This window comes from Silurus meridionalis, chromosome 9, assembly GCF_014805685.1.
Source record: "Silurus meridionalis isolate SWU-2019-XX chromosome 9, ASM1480568v1, whole genome shotgun sequence".
NCBI classification, from domain to species: domain Eukaryota; kingdom Metazoa; phylum Chordata; class Actinopteri; order Siluriformes; family Siluridae; genus Silurus; species Silurus meridionalis.
The window spans coordinates 2385391-2401995 of NC_060892.1; the positions used below are offsets into that span (position 1 = coordinate 2385391).

At 39.9% G+C, this 16605-nt stretch overlaps 1 protein-coding gene across 2 annotated transcripts in view; it reads left to right on the forward strand.

The window, feature by feature from the left end:
* The window catches only part of kcnh1b (potassium voltage-gated channel, subfamily H (eag-related), member 1b), a 60615-nt gene that overhangs the window by 14938 nt on the left and 29072 nt on the right, over positions 1-16605 (forward strand). For both annotated transcript variants that reach the window (XM_046856868.1, XM_046856869.1), the window contains 3 exons: positions 2256-2685; positions 14730-14929; positions 15321-15573. In XM_046856868.1, coding sequence (XP_046712824.1) covers positions 2256-2685; positions 14730-14929; positions 15321-15573 — 883 coding nt within the window. The remainder of the gene's footprint in view (positions 1-2255; positions 2686-14729; positions 14930-15320; positions 15574-16605) is intronic.

Sequence of the window (16605 nt, forward strand, 5' to 3'; positions counted from 1 at the left end):
GCTAGTGATGCCATTCGGTTCTTAATATGGGTTGACATTGCAGTATTAAAGCTCTTAATTGTTGAACATGTGACCTATGATGGATGGTTTTCTGATAGTATTTAAAGGTGTCCTGCAGGATTTAGGTGGGAGATTTAATGGACTTAATTATATCCTGCATAATGATCCTGCACTTCATGTCCCCTGAAGGGAAAAAGTAACATCAGTGACAAATACTCTTGGATGTCTGGATAGAACCTGCAGTATAACCTTTGATAATCCAATAACAATGTTGAATTGACTCAACTCTACCTCATATAAAAGCAAAAGAGTCAGTAAAAGATAAAAAAAAACAATGCAGCTTTTATCTGCAACAGGTTGTGATCATGACCAGGATAGATACACTGTATGGACAAAAGTTTGTGGACACCTGAGCATAATTGGTATGCACTTTTTGAACATCCCATTTAGTCTCCATTTGCTGTTATAATAACCTTCACTCTTCTGGGAAGATGTTCTCCAAGATTTTGAAATGTGCTTGTGGAGATTTGTGGAGATTCATTCAGTCTCAAGTGTGTTAGTAAAGTACTGATGTTGGTGAGGTGAGAAGGGCCTAGGGTGCAGTCAGTGTTCACATTCATCCCAAAGGATTAAATCGTGCTCAGGATCTTCCATTTTAACGCATGTACAGTAAAGCATATATTCATGGAGCTGGCATTTTGCACAGGGGCATTGTCATGTTGGAACAGATTTGGTTCTTCTATTTCAGGTAAAGGGAAAGTTTCATGCTACTGCATTGTAGACAATCGTGACAATTACCTTTATTATTTAGAAAGTACCAATAATTTGTGACCAATGTTTGATATGTAGATCGATTTCTCCCCGCTGTTTCTTGAGCGCGTTTTCTCAGCACCTCTGCTGCTACGTAAACATGAGGTATCGCAATGCTATGGAGACAGAGGCGTATCCTAAAAGTGACATAGAATACAGATTAACATGGCAGAAGTAGAGCTGTAACCTCCTGGAGATAGAACAGGAAAAAAACGTCTGGTTTTATTTAAACAGCCTGTTTGTAAAAAGTCAAAAGGCACTTAAGTAAATTGATGATTTGCTGTCTGTTTAAACCAAAGAAATAAACGCGAACTATCTGCACCATATTGAATTGCATAGCATAATGTTTTCCCCCATTGCATCGTATTGCATTCAATCACATTGTGTTGAATCGAATCGAAATGGGATCGCACTGCATCTTAATGGGGTGAAACGTATCGCATCGTATCGGTGGCTGCTTTATATGTATATGTACATCGAGAGGAGAATCACATCTGCCTCCGTTATGGAGATGCACATTTCTGTGTATATGTGGGTTTTTTTAGCAACCATGCCATACCACACTGACAGATATTGACCAGTAAATTGCTGGAAAAAAATGTATATTGTATTGTTTGTTCATTAGTGGTGAAGCCAAGTGGTGTAAATAAAGATTAATACTGCTGGCACAGTCTCCTCCCTCCAAATCATTGAGGTCACTGGAATTGCTGGACTTCAGTCAACGTGCTGTAAGCAAGCTAATTCAGCTCAGCTCAGCTCAAAAAAATACAGATGTGATACCCAGAGAGGATGCTCCACCAATGTCATGCATGACTCCTCTTTACCTGATAGTCAATATGCTTTTGATGATTTACTTTGCTCCAGCCAAAAGCAATGCATTTTTTATGATCACCCCATGTGAGTAGTGAGCAAAACACTGGCCATTTCAGCCATGCGAAAGCTCAAAGTGAAATCACCAGTTCCTGCTAAGCTTCAGATTTAACCTTCATAACATCATTATCATGAAATAATAACGTTATTCCTGGAGTAACTGTCTCTGAAGAGGCCATATGGTGGCCAATTGACTACATATTTAATGGAGAAAACCTGTGCCTAAACAAGTGACTAGCTTGTTATTTGTCTCTGTTTTAAAATGAATACATAAAAAACATGAATAAAAAAATGCAACCAAGAAATAGTCACATGCAAATTCCATTGTCCTATGGTGGAAATAATACTGAGTTTTGCAAAGCAAAACAACTGGAGACTCCTTCCATAGTTTCTGAGCAATCAGATTTGTGGTATATAACATTGCAATATATTACAAACCTCTTTGCCGAATGAAGCGATATAAACTTTGTCTAATTCTATCCTCTTATTTGTTTCTAAATTTCACTGATATTTGGAGGAAAATATTTGCCACAAAAGCATTACATCTAATTTTCCCTTTATTGTTTGATACACAGGGCATTAGTAGCCTCTTCAGCTCTCTGAAGGTGGTGCGACTTCTTCGTTTGGGCCGCGTGGCCCGCAAACTGGACCACTATATAGAGTATGGAGCGGCAGTGCTGGTGCTGCTGGTGTGTGTCTTTGGCCTGGCTGCTCACTGGCTGGCTTGCATCTGGTTCAGCATCGGGGATTACGAGGTCATCGACGAGGAGGCCAATGTGGTACGCACCGACAGCTGGTTGTATCTGCTGGGGGAGGCAGTGGGCAACCCATACCGCTTCAACGCCAGCGGTTCGGGCAAGTGGGAGGGCGGCCCGAGCAAGGACTCGGTCTACATCACCTCACTGTACTTCACCATGACCAGTCTGACTAGCATCGGCTTTGGCAACATCGCCCCCACTACGGACGGGGAGAAGATTTTTGCCGTGGCCATGATGATGATCGGATGTGAGTATGTTTCTTGAAAACAAGTTCGCTTTCTAATAAAAAGAACATGAGAATCTGTGACCCCAGTGTTGTAAAGGTTCTGTTTGGGTAAAGAATCAATGGGAGATTGTAAATCTTGCCTAAGAATTCAATTACAGCGGAGCTCACAACGGACTCAATGTTAGAGCACTTCAATTACGGTGACAAAATCCGTCGGTGATAAAAATGAGGCATCGCTATGACCTTGTGATGCATGGAAATAAGATAATTAAATCGTGGCTATACAATTAGTAAACAGTCAGAGGGGCTTTACCGACAGAGATATAAAAACGTTCTAATTACAAAAACAACAATAAACATCTGCATTTTGGAAGGTAAAGTCAATGAACAGCATTTGATACAAATTGTAGATTAATATTAAATCAAGTGGAAACTAAATTGGTACCATTAATTATGTACCATAAATATACTGTAACTTTGTTGTTAGTGGAAAAAAGAGGCTTTTACTTGTGATATACACTACAGCAGAGAAATTCTTTCTTTGCATATACCAGATGGGTAGGAAGCTGGTGTCAGAGTACAGGATCAGCCCTTATATACAGTGCCCCTGAAGCAGAGGGTTAAGGGTTAAGGGCCATGCTGAAGAGCCCAAAAGTTTCAGCTTGGCAGTATTGGCGCTTGAACCCCCCACCGTTTGATCAGTAACCCAGAGTCTTAGGCTACATCTACACTAATCCGGATACATTTGAAAATAGCGTTTTCGTCTAAAAACGCTCTGCGTCCACACTATCGTTTTCGCTTATTTACTTTCTGGCTCGACTTTCCTGCAACGACTAAAAATGCATCATGACGACCACCGTTTTCACAGTCCGCACTGCAACGCGAAAACCGAGTTTTCAAATTCATCCTCTGTGGAGCGCGTTTTCAAAAGACTACATTGTCTTAGTCTAAGTTTAATGGAAGGCCAAAATGGAGAGAATATTTTGCGTTTTCAAAAGAGAATGTATTAGTGTGGACATTTTTCCATTCAAATTTCCCCCCATAAAACTAGTGCAAAAGAAATAGGTGCAATTACCTTTTATTACAGTCTGAACTTTCTAAGGATTTTGTCTTTCTCCATCTTCCCCTGATGCCGTCTAGTACAGTGGGTACGTTCGCTCTACTGGGGATAAGATTAGCACACTTTCTGCAAAGGCTTTTTGTAGTGCATGGGTTCTATATGGAGGTGAACTAGATTGCATTCTGTCCTGCCGGCCGTGATGGATTACATTATTGGGTCTGGTTTTTAAGAGGATTTTGTCTTTTCCCCCTTTTTTGTGCAAGATTGCAGACTGTTCAGAATCTTTTTTCCTCTTGTCTGAACATGAGAGTGCTCTGAGACAGGGGATCGTGAATGCAAGCGTGCACCTCTAGTTATCTTCTTTATATTGGGATACACGGTCACTTAAATTATGCATCTTAAACTTAAATTTGCACGATGATTGGGTTGACCTGATGAGTTGTGTACCACAATCTTTCTTCCCGTATCCCAGCAATATTGAAAGAAGCTGGGGTCAGAGAGCAGGGTCAGCCATGATACAGCACTCTCGAAGCATGAGAGTTAAAGCCCTTACTCATGAAACCCAAGAGAGGCATCTGGAGCTTGATCCCCCCGACCGTTTGATCAGGAACTAAGAGCCTTAACCACTGAGCTACCACATGTAAACCTCTGTCCTGCAGACTTTTCTGAGTTAGATAACTGGGGAAATAAAAAATATTTATATAACAATTACACATTTATAAATCTAATCACATGAAACAGCCTTCATAAATGTCCCTGTGTAAGTTGGACATTTGTTATCGACACTGCTGGTGTTATAAAAATCATAATATAACTATTCAAGCAAAAGTACCTCTGTGCTTGTGTGCTTGTTAAATGTAAACACTTCTGGAAATATATATACACCGCTCAGGCATAACATTATGACCACCTGCCTAATACTGTGTTGGTCCCTTTTTGCTGCCAAAACAAGTGTGTCCAGTTGATCATCAACAGCTAAACTTCTTCAGCAATTTGAGCTACAGGAGCTCATCTGTTGGATCAGACTACACGGTCCAGCCTTCGCTCCTCACATGCATCAATGATCCCCCACAACCTTGTCGCCAGTTCACCACTGTTCCTTCCTTGGAGCACTTTTGATAGACACTGACCACTGGAGACTGGGAGCATCCCACAAGAGCTGCAGTTTTGGAGACGCTCTGACCCAGTCGTCTAGACGTCACAATTTCAAGTCGTCCATTTTTCCTGCTACTGACATCAACATTAAGGACAAAATGTTCACTCGCTGCCTAATAAATAAATCCAATCACTAACAGAGGCCATGATGAAGAGATCATTAGTGTTATTCACTTCACCTTTCAGTGGTCAACATTGTGCCTGATCAATGTATCAGTCTTACACTATATGTACAAAAGTACTGGGACACCTGACTCTTCCAGCCATATGTGGTTCTTTTCCAAATGGTTTCCACAAAGTTGCAGGCACACACATATGTATAGGACCTCTTTGGATGCTGTGGAAAAAATAGAAATTTTTCCCTTCACTTGAACTAGGACACCCAAACCTGTTCCAGCTCCATGAAGATATGCTTTACATGACCTGGAGTGGAAGATCTGCTATAGAGCTCCGACCTCAACCCCATTGAACCCCTTTGGGATAAATGGAAATTCTGCACCCCATGCCTCCTCATCTCACCTACATGACTTTATTCAGGGTTTTAATAATCACAAATATTCACACGCACACTCCAAAATCTAGTGAAATATCTTCCCAGAAGAGTGGAGTTTATTATAAGCACAAACGCAGACTCTACTTTGTGTGTGAACGCACTAGCCTTGGTGCTACATTCGGGTGCATGTGGTGCGATGTGTACTCCTGCTTGGGGCTGATGGTGATTTATGCTGGCAGGAAAGGAGGACAGGGAGAGACAGGAAGCCAGAGGATCATGCTGTGACAGAGCTGCTGTACCACAGAGACATCAGGTTGGGGCTGCAACTGTCACCTCATCAACCAGAAGCATGCAGCTTAGTCATGCAATGTGTATAGTGGTCCTAGCTCCAGAATGGCAATATTCTTAAGTGTGTGTGTGTGTGTTAATGGATTTTCTCGGATATCATGCCTGCTCTTGTTTGATACGGTGTGAATAATGTAGGGCAATAAATAAGAAAGGCTGAAGCGGGGTAGTGCAGTTTTCAGTGAGTCAATACAGTCTAAGATTTCTCCTCCTTTACTGCTAAGGCACTATAAGCATGTCTCCGGGAATGCAGAACTCACCACGTGTCCGACTCTGTTTTACTTTACTGCTCGTATCTACAGCCACTGACCACCGCAACATTCACATTGATTCTCATGTGCTATTCTAAGACCCTGAAAATTAAATTAAAACTAAAATTATCCTGATGTATAAAACAAAATTCAGTTTTGGTCTAAATTTGTACGTAGACGGTTTACAGAAATGCGACATAAATTAGTACCATTTTTCATTAAGTAACGTCTTCAAAACCTTTTCCAATAACATTATGACATCATACCATTATGACTGTTTCAAGGTTCCCGGTTCACATCAGCGATCTGGTTACTGTCTGTGTGGAGTTTTGCATGTTCTCCCTGTATATACACATGGGTTTCTTCTGGGTTCTCCAATTTCAATTCCCAGCTCAAAAAAAACATGCTGGAAAAAAGCGGTTACTGAAAAACCGAGTGAACGAGTAGGTTGATATCGACCGAATCTGGATGAGGTTATATGTGATATGATGCTCCTGGTGCCTTTATATATTCTTACATTTAAAGAAATATATAAATAAATATACAGTATATGGGCAAAGGTTTGTAGACACCTGAGCATTTGATTTTGCATTCCTCATTCCATATACAGTTATAATAACTTTCACTCTTCTAGGAAGATGTTCCACTAGATTTTGTGCAGATTTGTGGAGATTCATTTAGCCACAATGGTGTTAGAAAAGTCAGATACTGATATAGGTGAAGTGATGAGGCCTGGGGTACAGTCAGCTTCATTCATGTTTAACAGAGTTCAGGTCAGAGCTTTATAGTGGGAGATGTTCCACTGCAACCCATGTAAACCATGCTGGAACAGGTTTGGGTCTCCTAGTTCAAATGCTATTTTGCTATAATGTTACAGAATCTGAAGGCATCAAATGCAGTTGTGTGACTCTAACATTGTGTCTGTTTGAGGAAGAACCATACGTGGTGAAAAAAAAGGCGTTCCAATATTTTTCTCCCTATAGTGTATAAGAAGCCTAAGCTGTTTTGTCTTTTTCTTCTGTCTCTTTTACCTGTATTGGATCATCTAAACTGGCATGTGCATTGACTGTAATGGAAAAACTGATGCAGTGTTTTTAAGCAGCGGTAGCATTGCAGCATCACAGCTCCAGGATCTTGGCTCCTATCTAGAGCCCGGATTAGTGTATGTTCTGAGGTTTGCAAGTTCTATTTATGTTTGGTCCCCGTTCATTTAGTGCATGTTTCTTTTTTGCAAGTCTTTATGGTATGTCAAGTGTTTCTGTTATTTTTTATAACCCTGACCAGGCTAAAGCACATCCTGTAGGTAATAAAGTATATTGAAAATGAAGATGAATAAACACTACTGCTACTACTACTGAGACGAAGAAGAAGAATAGGCCGATTTCTTCATCACAATTGAATTTTCCTATCAAACTGAAAGCGTAACGAAACAAATGAACCTTCTGACACTTTCTAATATAACAAAGCTCGAGCACTGAGGTATTTCTTTCCGTGAGGCTTTGCTGCAGCAGGTTTGGTGCTCGACTTGCAGAAATTACAGTGCAGAGCCTAATAAAGCTCTGGCTCATGTAGTCTCAGCACTGCCTGTCATTTCCTTTCCCTCACCGTCTGTCTGTAAAACATCCTCTCGGTTCCTCCTAACCCACGAGACTCGACTGGCTACATTTCAACACTTCACTACACCTCGGCGACTTCACACTGCCCATTAGAGCGATCGTTATTTAATTACAACTGCAAACCCGTGGAGAAAATGGAAAGGGTTAACCGAATTAGTGAAACATATAGGGTCATAAATCTGAAACGGGTCTCATCACACATTTGACATAAAACATAAATATACAGTAGAAGCACCTATCATGTATTAGGTAGAAAAAAGAGACACTCTGAAGACATTCATGGAATCATAAACTACGTGAAGCTTTGTGGATTTCTTTCTTTACTATGTGTTTTAGAGACCGTAACAAATAAACTATTTGGCTAAATCTGAAGCATTTGCATCAGAAAGTCATAAAGCAGTATGCAAAATATAATAGACTTTTCCAGACAGATGTGTTTTTTTCCCCAAACTGTTACCACAAAGTCAGTGTCACACCGTTGTATACATTTTTCCTTCACTTGAACTAGAAGACCCAACCCTGTTCAAGCATGACAATGCGCTTGTGCACAAAGCCAGCTCCATGACTATATGCTTTACATGGGTTAGAGTGTACCTCACCAGTACCTTATCTTCATTACACTCTATCATCAACAGGATGTGCTTTATCCAGGTCAAGAAATCCCAGGAACATGCCATAAAGACACTATAAAGGCATGTAAAACAGACAGTATATGTGAGAATGTGGACGCAAACACAAATAGAACATGCAAACCTCAGAAACACACTAACTGAGCTCCGTATAGGAGCCAAGATCCTGGAGCTGTGATGCTGCAATGCTACTGTACCTTTACCTAAAAGCACTGCATCAGTTTGTCAATTACAGTCGATGCACATGCCAGTTTAGATGCTTCAAGTACATGATACAGCCATATGTGGTTCTTTCCCAAACTTGTATTGTATTGTATAGGGTGTCTTTAATGGTGTAGCATGAAATTTTCCCTTCATTTAACAAGGAGACCCAAACCGGTTCCAGCCTGACAACGTACCTTCATACAAATCCAGCTCCATGAATATATGTTTATATAGGTTGAAGTGAAAGATCTCCTGCTATAAAGCGCTGACATCAACCCTGCACCCCAGGCCTCCCCACCTCATATACATCACTACCTGACTTTACTCTTATCCTTGTGGCTGAAAGTAAGTGAAAAATATCTTCCCAGAGAAGTGAAGTTCATTATAAGAGTAAATGGGCACTATATGAAGAATAGGATGTTCTACAGAAGCACAGGTGTCGGGCAAACTTTCCATACAGTGTGTATTTAAATATGATTGTATGTCAAAATTCAATATCAAATATACCTTTGCATGCTAACACCATATTCACTCTGGGTAGTAATGGTAGAAATTGACACAATTAATTTGGCAGACTTGAGAGCAGAGTGCGACTTTGTTCAAAAGGAGATTAACTGAGATTACTTTGTTCTTTTGTCTCAGGAGGGAAAACACATGCATAAGCAGACGTCTCCCGTTTAATTCCATTTGATCTCAAGACTGTCTGGAGAAACTACCGAGATAATCATGAGTGCAGCATCTGTGTGTCCATGAGAAAGCTGTGAAATGCTCCTGCGTGCCTTAAATAGGGTCGTGTTTTCAGAGTATTTGTGCGAGCTGCGACTACTGTAGCTGACAGGGTGCTAAATCCGGTGCTTTGGCTGACACGATCCACTACAGAAGTGCTGAGAGATGCGCTTGTCTTTAATTTGCAGCTGTAAGGTCTTTAAGCAGTGTTGTCTTACTGAGAGAGTATGAGCGAGAAAAAAACACGTTTGAGTTCTGATATAATGATGACAGCATGGTTCTTGCTTCTATTTGGAGCTCGGTTTGAAACTTTTTGCAGTTTTTCGCATTAGCTACGTTACATACAGTATAACAGTATTTGTCTGGAGGGAAACTTCCACTCTTCCTTGTCTTTATGGAGTGCAGGTATAAGTGTGTCGTTGCAAGATCAAATCTATGCGTATGCATAGTTTTGGAAAGGTTAAACATCACCATAGCAACTCTCATTCTGGGGCATTTCTTTTGTATTAGCACGACAATCGCAGACAGCATGGTTATCTAAAAGTGTCAGGCGCTAACACACACACACAAACAATATAATCAGAAGCGTTATTCTTTAACTGCCAGTGAAAGTAGGCATCTCTATGACTCAGTACACTGTTTGATCTGTCAGCAACAAAACCACTAATTATACTGGCATTCCACATTGTGCAGTGTAAAGCTACAGCAGATCTTATAGTAAGAGTCAGTCATTTGCGTGGTTTGAAATACTTTGCCGTGCTTCTCAGTTACGCTTGCAGCATAAAACATAACAGTTTTAATTTCTTTTTGTAATTTGCTTTGCCTGGATTTTTAAACTGGTGCCCCGGGATTTCTCTCCCACTAAACCCCTCACCAACCCGAGGGTCTATGAAGCATATTACAGGGTCCATAATTTTAAAACAGTGGTGGAAGGGACAATCCACCATTTTTGGATATATTTTATTTATATATATATATATATATATATATATATATATATATATATATATATATATATATATATATATATATATATACAGTACAGACCAAAAGTTTGGACACACATTCAAAGAGTTTTCTTTATTTTCATGACTATGAAAATTGTAGATTCACACTGAAGGCATCAAAACTATGAATTAACACATGTGGAATTATATATGGAATTATATACATAACAAAAAAGTGTGAAACAACTGAAAAATTTCATATTCTAGGTTCTTCAAAGTAGCCACCTTCTGCTTTGATTACTGCTTTGCACACTCTTGGCATTCTCTTGATGAGCTTCAAGAGGTAGTCACCTGAAATGGTCTTCCAACAGTCTTGAAGGAGTTCCCCGAGAGATGCTTGGCACTTGTTGGCCCTTTTGCCTTCACTCTGCGGTCCAGCTCACCCCTAAACCATCTCGATTGGGTTCAGGTCCGGTGACTGTGGAGGCCAGGTCATCTGGCGCAGCACCCCATCACTCTCCTTCTTGGTCAAATAGCCCTTGATGCCTTTAGTGTGACTCTACAATTTTCATAGTCATGGAAATAAAGAAAACTCTTTGAATGAGAAGGTGTGTCCAAACCCTAACCCTGGTCTGTACTGTATATAAAAATATATATATATAAAGACAAACGAATTAAAACTAATGCAAAATAGGTGGACACAATCAGACCAATGGCAGGACAGGGAGTGAAGACAGGGCCAAATCTCAAATTAAACACCAATACTAATACACTTGTTACCTTAAGAACTGTGATGTGAAGGAGGAAACAGTTGCTTTGACAGTTCAAGAGTCCTGAATAGAACTAAAAATTAAATAAAAGTGGTGGCCCATTGGTTAAAATGTTGGACTGATCGGGAAGGTTGTGAGTTTAAATCCCAGCAGCACCAAGCTGCCACTTTCCGGCCCTTGTGCCTCACCATGTCTAGTGTGTAAATGAGATAATTGTAAATCACACTGGATAAGGGCATTTGGTTTGAAAGAGCAGGTATGGAGACAGATGATCGCTAACAGGAGCAGCCGAAAGAAGATGGATAAAGCAATGGATTATGAATCTGAACGTCAGAAGTTCAAATTCCAAGCAACACCAAGCTGCTACAAGTTGAGCCCTTATCTGCCTATTTGTAAATACACTGATCAGGTATATTATATCATTATGAGTGGTGAAGTGAAGAACAGTGATGATCTCTTCATCATGGCACCTGTTAGTGGGTGGATTTATTTATTAGGCAGCAAGTGAACAAATTGTCCTCAAAGTCAATGTATTAGAAGCAGGAAAAATGGATTTGAACGTCTAGACATTTGAACCTAGACATCTGGGTCAGAGCGTCTTCAAAACTGCAGCTCTTGTGGGATGTTCCTGGTCTGCAGTGGTCAGTATTTATTAAAAGTGCTCCAAGGAAGGAACAGTGGTGAACCTGCGACAGGGTCGTTGGCAAACAAGGCTCATCGATGCACATGAGGAGTGAAGGCTGGTCCGTGTGGTCCGATCCAACAGACGAGTAGCTCAAATTAGTTAATGCTGTTGATGCTCGACAGGTCAGGACTTTTTTGGCAGCAAAAGGGGAACCAACACAATATTAGGCAGGTGGTCATAATGTTATATCGGGTCGGTCATGGTGTATCTTCAGTAGAAATATTGTATGGTAGATAAAAATAGAATCTCCTGTACTGTGCTTTGTTAGTTTATTGACTGTTGCTATACTTTTTATTATCATACGGCACTTTGGTTTACTTTCACTCATTTCAAATTGTGCTTTGAAAACACATTGACATTATTTAACCGAACACTACAGTATATATTTTTATTTTTATAGGTTTCAGCTTTGAAACGTTCACATCCACCATTAAACGATCAGTGTAGTACCGAGAAGCTTTTAGCACTAATATACATTTACAGCATTTGGCAGACGTTCTTATCCAGAGTGACGTGCAGTTCAGAATCCTGTTACATTTCCACATACATTTATTTTGTTTTGCTACTTGTCCTCGTTTTGCTAAATTAGCATTTAGCAAGCTAACTTGTATTAATTTGGAATTTTGTCTTATATTTTCGAAAGTTTGCCTACATCTTAAATTATATGACATCAGATAAGAATATGACTGAAAATCTCATTCATGTCTATGTTCAAATCCTATGAGTTAGCTTTATTACAGATAACTAGCTAAATTAGCACTTGAAGAACACAGTTTTATTTGTTATAGATAATCTGGAGAAGTCTGGCTACTTAAATGTTTCTTAAATACATAAATACATTTCAGTATATAGTGAATAAAATAAACTGAAACCCTGCTTTTCTATGACAAATTTGCTCCACCTTCAAACCAGAGCTGGCAGTAAGACGTGATGATTGTCACCCAAATGAGGATGGGTTCCCTTTTGAGTCTGGTTCCTCTCAAGGTTTCTTCCTCATAACATCTAAGAGAGTTTTTCCTTGCCACAGTCGCCACGGCTGCTCATCAGGGATAAATGCACACCATTCACCTGGACTGTTGATTTTTGTAAAGCTGCTTTGAGACAATGTCTGTTGTGAAAAGCGCTATACAAATAAATAAAAAAAAGATTCCTAAGTTTCCTAAGTATGCTCATGCACATTCCTGCATCCTGTTTTTTAATATGTGTAAAGATGTAGATGTTTTGTAGTTTTAGGAGATCCCTACATATTCACACATATATTCAGCTCTTATATTCGCTGGTGTTGGCCTGCTGGGAAATAAATTGTTATCATTTAAAGCTTTGACGCAATCAGACTATAAGTCTTGAATCAGTAGGAGGAAAAAATAAGTAACAATAGCTCATGATACAGAATTTCGTATCCTAAGAATTGGCCTGATTGTTCCCTGGAGAGGAAAAAAATGTCTCAAGCACAAGAACTGAAGAAGAAATGCAGTGTTCATGTTCAAATTCAGAATGAGGAGATGTTTGTAGGCCATATTCCTTGGAGATTTAACATATTAAAATGTTATATATATGTATGTCGATTTGTTTCCTTTAGAAAAAAAGGATGTGTGCTGAGAAATTAAACTTGCCATGTTTATAACAAATCAGAGATCAGTGATCTGACAGTAGTTGTAATATCATGGAATGGAAGAATTTACTCTGACTGTTTGGATGTACTTCATCTATTATAGTTGATGCTTTTGCATCACGCTGGAAAAAAACCGCAGTGGAACTGTCATCACCAATGCAGTCAGGTGCTCACTTACTAGATCGTCAGTGCTGCTGTTTGGCCGTGATTTCAGTTTTAAGCCCTGACAGACAGTCTACCTGGTGTGTATTTAATGTCCGCATGAAGTTGCCATTAATCCCACACTGTGACTTACACGCAAACACACCTTTGTTGCGAATCTCCTTCGGCAAGGTTGTGCGCTGTTCTCTCGAGCGGCAAGGAATACACCATGCCGAGGGCAGCTAAACAATTTGGCACCATACCAAAGTGTCTACTGCATTAAAGCAGAGTGCAGAGTAGTCATCATGCTTCACTTGACTTGAAATGGGATCCAGCAGGCTCATCTGTCACTGGTATTGCCAGAGCCAGAATTGATTTGTATCAGCTTGGTGTAGGAGAGGGGCATCTGGAGAGGACAGAGGGTGACATGCCTATGAAAAAGTGCTGACCTATGGGGACTAATTGTCAGAGAAGGAATTGATCTGCAGTGCCACTGCTGAACACACAGTATTTTAGTGTAGCTCAATTTTATTGACTGGTAATAGATTTGTAATAGAATTTACATAGACTTTGCATTTCAAAGGAAGTGGGGGCCCTGAGCATAGAGAGGTGGAGCTTAGTGATAATAGGTGAGAATGAACCAACTGTGTATGTATGTGGTTCTTCCTCAAGCTGTTATCATTAAACTTGGAAGTGCCTAATTATATAGGATGTCTTTAGATGTGGGGATTTACATTTTTTCCTTTATTTAAACTATGAGAAACAAACCTGTTCCAGCATGACAATGCACCTGTGCATAAAGCCAGCTTCATTATAATATGCTTTACATTATGTGTTAGCGGCCAGACGTAGAGGATGTTGGTAAGACATGTGACCGAGGCATCTTAACATGCATCAAGAGAGGGTCATAGACAGATGTGGTGTAGAGAATCCGGTAATTTTCCAAAATAAAACATCATTCAGAGTCAGATAATCAATAAAAGGGAAATAATTTAAGTTATGTATCCCTTCTGTGTGGCCCCGTACCAATTGACCCATGAACCGGTGCCCGGGGGTTGGGGACCACTGGTTTAAAATACGATAGAATGGTTCTGCCAAATCTCAGACCTCAGTTTGAGTTCTCAAAGTAGCATGAGCAAAAATATCACAATTCAGATTTGCATAGTTAAAAATCTTACATAAAAACAGACTTGCAAGCTCATATCACTTGGCGGTTCTATCAACTTTTGGTGAACACGTCTGTTTTTTTGCTAGAAATAAAAAAAATATGCATCCTGACATACCCTGAAATGTTGTACATGTTGTATGACCAAGCCAAACTACCATATCACACTTTGTGAAAAAGTTCACACAGGCTAGAAAATGTATGCAAAGCCTTTGTAGATCAATTCAAATTCATATTTACAGATCAATGTTTGTGTTTTTTTCCAGCCCTACTGTATGCCACCATCTTTGGAAACGTGACAACCATTTTCCAGCAGATGTACGCTAACACTAACCGCTACCATGAGATGCTGAACAGCGTGAGAGATTTCCTGAAGCTTTACCAGGTCCCCAAAGGGCTCAGTGAGAGAGTCATGGACTACATTGTCTCCACTTGGTCCATGTCCAGGGGAATCGACACCGACAAGGTACCTGGCGCCAAGTGCTGTCAAGAGACTATAATTTGTGTGCAAGGAGCTTGTTTTCATCACTCACTCTGACTATCACACTAGCTCATTTGTTATCTCGCTGCAATAACATCCGTACCAAAGTGACAAATGTGCTTCACATGTTCAAGATTACACTTAAAATGTTTGGTTAAACTTCTCTAAAAATCACAGTGTGCAAGAACTCTGGTGTTTGTCCAGATGTCCTTTTAGAAAGGCTTCCATTTTACCAAAAGGATTACAAGCCCTGTCGTATTCATTATTTTTAGTTGCTTAATTGCAAAAGCAAGGGATCCAAAAAAAAGAAAAAAAAGAAACATCCATCAGAGACACTTTGGATTTGAAGGATTGGTCCTTTTCTGTTTTCCTTCAGGTGTTGCAGATCTGCCCAAAGGATATGCGAGCGGATATTTGTGTCCATCTCAACAGGAAGGTGTTCAAAGAGCATCCTGCATTCCGCTTGGCAAGCGATGGGTGTTTGAGGGCTCTTGCTATGGAGTTTCAGACCATCCACTGTGCTCCAGGGGACCTCATTTACCACGCAGGCGAAAGCGTGGACAGTCTCTGCTTTGTAGTGTCGGGATCCCTAGAAGTCATTCAAGATGATGAGGTGGTTGCCATATTGGGTAAGTTCATCCAAAATACCACTCATACAACATTATGATCCATTTTCCCTCTGGAAATGACCTTCTGGATATGAATAAGTGCAAATTAGTGTGACCAAAACGCAAGTATTTGGGAGGCTGTGGCTTAGTAGTTAAGGCATTGGTCTTTTAATCAGAAGGTCAACAAGTTAAAATACCAGCACCGCCAAACAGCCACTGCTGGACCTTTGAGAAAGGCTCTTAATCCTCAACTTCTCAGTTATAAGTGGATACGAACGCCTGCCAAATGCCATAAAGGTAAATGTATTTATGCTTGTCTTTACATATAGTTCATTTTACATGAACTATATTTAGTGCTGTTGAACTGAACCTCAAATGGAAATAGTTACAGAGGAGCCACAAAATCAGAACTGGAGAAAAAGCAGAAATAAGGCAACAAAGAAAGAGAACTGTGTTGCCAAACAACAAAGTAATCAACAAATGGATGGCAGGTTGCATGAACAGTTCTGAATTCACCTAAAAGTACATCTCAACAATGATAGAACTGTTATGAGGATGGGTTCCCTTTTAAGTCTGGTTCCTCTCAAGGTTTCTTTCTTGCACCATCTCAGGAAGTTTTTCCTTGCCGCAGTCATCACTGGCTCATTCATTAGGGACAAACATAAAATGATAAGTAACACACTTATAGACACTAATCTTGTAATCTCTTTTATACAACTTTATAACATCATTGTCTCTGTAAAGATACTTTAAGATGATGATTAAATTTATGGTACAATACTGGAGCATTTAGAGAAGCTTCACACGTTCTTATATGTTAATAGTGGATTGCTCATGGGGGTGAGGAGTTTTTTAGATATGTAAGAAAACTCTTTTATGTAACCGGGGGAATTTTTTTTCAGTCCTGACATTCTGCCCTTTTCCATTCATTTATCTTTGCTAGTTCCTCTATAGAATTGAATGGCTCTGACTCAGAGGAACAGCAGGATTTTAAAAATCGAACAGGAAACATCTATTGAATATGGATTTTACAAGTGTAATGGTAAATAATGA